General features: G+C 46.7%; 1 protein-coding gene across 1 annotated transcript; it reads right to left on the minus strand.

Moving 5' to 3' along the window:
• Nucleotides 1–1,523: 1,523 nt before the first annotated feature.
• Nucleotides 1,524–2,276, minus strand: LOC135095939 (zinc finger protein 416-like). Its single transcript, XM_063997088.1, has 2 exons — nucleotides 2,005–2,276; nucleotides 1,524–1,695 (listed from the first exon to the last, which is right to left on the minus strand). The coding sequence occupies exons 1-2, from the start codon at nucleotides 2,274–2,276 to the stop codon at nucleotides 1,524–1,526; spliced, it is 444 nt and encodes a 147-aa protein (XP_063853158.1).
• Nucleotides 2,277–5,121: the final 2,845 nt, after the last annotated feature.

The following is a 5,121-nucleotide window of genomic DNA, read 5'->3' on the forward strand; positions in this document are numbered from 1 at the left end:
GATGTGATAGCAGTGGTGCCATCTGGTTGAAGTAGAGGAGGGAAAGAAGAAGCAAAGTTATTGGAGATATTTTTGGCTAGATGCCAGAAATCACGAGGGGAGTTAGATCTTGAAAGGTTTTGACATTTTCTGTTAATGAAGGAGTTTTTGGCTAGTTGGAGAACAGACTTGGCATGGTTCCGGGCAGAAATATAAAGTGCATGAGATTCTGGTGATGGAAGGCTTAAGTACCTTTTGTGGGCCACCTCTCTATTATGTATAGCACGAGAACAAGCTGTGTTAAACCAAGGTTTAGAAGGTTTAGGACGTGAAAAAGAGTGAGGAATGTACGCCTCCATGCCAGACACTATCACCTCTGTTATGCGCTCAGCACACAAAGATGGGTCTCTGACACAGAAGCAGTAGTCATTCCAAGGAAAATCAGCAAAATACCTCCTCAGGTCCCCCCAACTAGCAGAGGCAAAACGCCAGAGGCACCTTCGCTTAGGGGGATCCTGAGGAGGGATTGGAGTGATAGGACAAGATAAAGATATGAGATTGTGATCAAAGGAGCCCAACGGAGAAGAAAGGGTGACAGAAAGAAAAGGTGTGTGTGTGTGTGTGTGTGTGTGTGTGTGTGTGTGTGTGTGTGTGTGTGTGTGTGTGTGTGTGTGTGTGTGTGTGTGTTTTTTGGTCAAAAATTTTTTTTTTTCCAATACTTTTTTTTGTTTAGCAGTTTTGTTTTCTTTTTTTTCTTTCTAGTTGTCACTTCCCCTTTTTCTTCATGTATTTTGCTTCCCAGGCTACTTAATTTTTTTTTATTTATTTATTTATTTATTTTTTGCTAGAGTGTGTTGGCATTACAGCAACAAGACTGTACAGTGTAATGTGTTCTTGGCCAGCAAAGTGAAGAAGTGAGTAGAGAAATATGACAGACATTGATAACATGTCTTTTTGTATCCAGAGAATTCTGCCTGTGTCACCCTCGCCACAGTCCCTGTACCACTGAAACACCTCCAGCAGGTGCAGCATGTAGAGGCACAATAGTACATGCAGCAGCGTCCAGCAGAGTGAAGGTGCACGGCAGGGGGCCCCAGGACTCTGTGCTGGGTCCCCTACTCTTCCTAACTGATACAAAAGACACGACACGCATTCTTATACCACCACGCCAGACGCCCGTGCTTGCCGAAGACTGCCACGGCCGTGCCCCAGCGTCTGCACGACGGCTCAGGCACACCCAGTGCACGCAAGACAGGCTGGCAGGGTGGTGAGGGACGCGGCTGCTCAGATACAGTGAAGCAAGTGTTGGGGGCGGTGCTTGTGGCCACCACGACTGTGCACCAAACACCAAACACAGGGAACTCACACACCACCGCTCAAAACGGAAAAGAACTTGGCGTTATGTTAGACACACACATTTATTGAAGGTCACACCTGCACTGCCAACAAAACAACTGCTGGGGCTGTTACTCCCTCACACCACCACCACCGCTACCACCACAGGCATGGGTGTGGCCCCACACATCCACACACAACACACCACCTCAGAAGTGGGTCCTCATGTGCTTGGCAATATCAGCCTTTGTCTTGAAACACTTGCCACAAACATCACACTTGAACTCCCTCAAGCCAGTGTGTCTGAAGGTGTGTTTATTGAGACGAGAAATGGTAGGAAATCTTTTGCCACACTCATCACACTCATAATTTCTAACACCACTGTGTATCAATGAGTGTGAGGTGAGATAAGACTTGTGGGTAAATTTCTTCCCACACTCACCACACTCATAATTTCTAACACCACTGTGTGTCAGGGTGTGTGTGGTGAGGTTAGACTTGTGGGTAAATTTCTTCCCACACTCACCACACTCATAATTTCTAACACCACTGTGTGTCAGGGTGTGTTTGGTGAGGTAAGACTTGTGGGTAAATTTCTTCCCACACTCACCACACTCATAATTTCTAACACCACTGTGTGTCAGGGTGTGTGAGGTGAGGTTAGACTTTTGGGTAAATTTCTTCCCACACTCACCACACTCATAATTTCTCACACCACTGTGTGTCAGGGTGTGGTAATTAAGGCCACGTCTGGATACAAAAGTTTTATCACACTGCTGGCACTCAAACTTGCTCTCTCCTCTGTGGACAGAGCTGCCTGCCTCCAGGTGATTCTTGCCACCATGCCTGCACCTCCCCACACCTGAGGCTGGCTGCTGCTGCTGCTGCTGCTGCTGGCCACTCATGCTGCTGCCCGGCCTCACGGCCTCCACCACAGCACCACTCCCACCAGCACACGCCATGGACACAACAAGATTGGTTGGCGGCGAGCAGGGCATGCAGCCTGGACTCTGCCTGGCACCTGGAACAACAGCGACAGTCAGCACACACTGGGCCAAGGGCTGCTTAACACACTCCCCCTGCCTGCAACACACCCTGCTTCCTGCCCCTTCCTAGCAACACTAGGCTACACACTGCCCCTGCCTGCAACACACCCTGCTTCCTGCCCCTTCCTTGCAACACTAGGCTACACACTGCCCCTGCCTGCAACACACACCCTGCTTCCTGCCCCTTCCTTGCAACACTAGGCTACACACTGCCCCTGCCTGCAACACACACCCTGCTTCCTGCCCCTTCCTAGCAACACTAGGCTACACACTGCCCCTGCCTGCAACACACCCTGCTTCCTGCACCTTCCTTGCAACAGTAGGCTACACACTGCCCCTGCCTGCAACACACCCTGCTTCCTGCCCCTTCTTTGCAACACTAGGCTACACACTGCCCCTGCCTTCAACACACACCCTGCTTCCTGCCCCTTCCTTGCAACACTAGGCCAGGCCTGCACTCCCTCCAGCCTCCTGGCTCCCTGACCACTGTCCCTCACAAATTAAGTGCCACTCCTATGGGGCAGTGGCCCCCATTAGGTTAGGTTAGGTATGTTAACACCTAAGAGTGTCGTGGTGGGTTAGGTTAGGTTAAGGTTAGGTTAGTAACCTAACCTAACCTTAACCTAACCTACCCGGAGGGGCTGCGTCCCGCCCTGGACCCCCCCTAAGGTTACTAATCTAACCTAACTTATATCCTTGAGATCATTGTGGACTTAGTTTGTGGAGGCGGCGCGCTATTAATTTAATTACTACGGCCTTACAAAAGCCTTCCCCACATTGAAAACATCACAGACATGTTCTATAGTAAGTACTCTATCACGTTGCAATGTGTTTTTAATGAATAGAGAGGAGGTCCAACCCTGCAGTGTTACCATAATAATAATAATAATAATAATAATAATATAAAAGAAGAATATGTAAATACACTCAATAAGTATTATGAGAATAAATCAATTAATATAGATAATAATGAATGAACAATAGCATATCAGTCAAGACAACACGTGGATGCAGCATTCACGATAAACACTGATGATATTGTTGCGCCCACCCTTCACTCCGGGCGGGCGTGTTATCCACAAGGGCACGGGTCGAGAAACAACACCAGCGGGGCCTCAAATAAGTCACACTGAACGCCAGGACAAGGCACACACACACACACACACACACACACACGAGGCCGGGGCACAGGGGAAAACACGGGCACTATTTCCTAGGTTTATTGACAAATCCTCCGCAAGTACACTGCTTTACAAGTTCACAGGGGCACCACAAGTCTCCCAGGGCACGACAGGCACTCAACAAGACACTCAACAGGCAGGGAAACACTTCCAAACAGACAGGCACACGCTGGCTTCCTCTCGGGCCAAGCGTCTCCTTTCTTTCAGTCTCTCTCTTCCCGCCACTCCCAGTGCTGCCACCTGCAACAGTTCAGCCACCCGCACCCATACCCCTGCTGTAACACTATAAAACCAATGGAAGATTGTAAAATTGAGTTAGAATACCAGATAAAAAAGACAAAGACTGAAAAAGCAGCAGGACCCAATGAAATTAAGACGAAACTCCTTATTGCTATGACACACAACGATAAATGTAAAACAACTCTCGTACAAGCATTAAATGATGTCAGTGATGCAGCAATAATCCCGGATACATGGAAAACATGAAATACTAAATTACTGGAGAAAAACGCAAAACCAGCAATAAAAGCTGCGAGTCCAATAGCCCTTACAGACACCACAGATAAATTATTAATAGGAATCATAAAAAAAATAATAATAAATAAATATAAATAAATAGATAAAATGCAGACATCTACAATAAAACGATATATTAATGGAAGAACAAAATACATATACGGAAAACAGAAGAGCAGCAGACAATTTATTTATACTAAATTACTGTATACAGAGGAGTTAGGAATATAAGAGATCACTTATATTAATATCAGTAGACTTTGCAAAGGCATTCGACAGGTATAAGCAGAGAAATGCTAAAATATAAGATACACCCAAAGTTAATTGACCTGATCGCTAAAGTATATACAGAGGACAACACCAAAATATTCCTTGATGATAAAGAAATGTGTAGTATTGAAATAACGAATGGTATACAAGGATGCAATGGGTCAACTGTTATATTTCTTATGGTGGCATATCCTATCATTGAAAAACTTAACCAATCCAGTGCTTAATTCAGGAATGATGTGTGTGTGTGTGTGTGTGTGTGTGTGTGTGCCCTGGCCTCAGTATTTCTGGGTGATGATGGAATGCTTCTTGTAATTAATAAGGTGAGGCTAAACAAAATATAAAGTTAGTAATAAAAGGACCATTAAGTGGGCCTTCTTTCATTAATGTTTAGTGCCCTTTGCCAGTGGAAGGAGTATTGAAGCAGTGAAGGAGTCCCTGGAGACAATGTGCATGGCGTGCCAGCTGTAGCAGTGGAAGGAGTATTGAGGCAGTGAAGGAGTCCCTGGAGACAATGTGCATGGCGTGCCAGGTGTATCAATGGAAGGAGTATTGAGGCAGTGAAGGAGTCCCTGGAGACAATGTGCATGGCGTGCCAGCTGTAGCAATGGAAGGAGTATTGAGGCAGTGAAGGAGTCCCTGGAGACAATGTGCATGGCGTGCCAGGTGTACCAATGGAAGGAGTATTGAGGCAGTGAAGGAGTCCCTGGAGACAATGTGCATGGCATGCCAGCTGTAGCAATGGAAGGAGTATTGAGGCAGTGAAGGAGTCCCTGGAGACAATGTGCATGGCG

The sequence above is a fragment of the Scylla paramamosain genome, unplaced genomic scaffold, assembly GCF_035594125.1.
Source record: "Scylla paramamosain isolate STU-SP2022 unplaced genomic scaffold, ASM3559412v1 Contig2, whole genome shotgun sequence".
In the NCBI taxonomy this organism is placed as follows: domain Eukaryota; kingdom Metazoa; phylum Arthropoda; class Malacostraca; order Decapoda; family Portunidae; genus Scylla; species Scylla paramamosain.

Bases quoted from the DNA above. Each gene is read 5' to 3' on its own strand.
- LOC135095939 (XM_063997088.1), bottom strand. From the start codon at position 2,276: ATGGCGTGTGCTGGTGGGAGTGGTGCTGTGGTGGAGGCCGTGAGGCCG. The intron at 1,696-2,004 runs GTGTGGGAAGAA...ATTGATACACAG, and splicing joins AGAAATTATGAGTGTGGTGA to TGGTGTTAGAAATTATGAGT.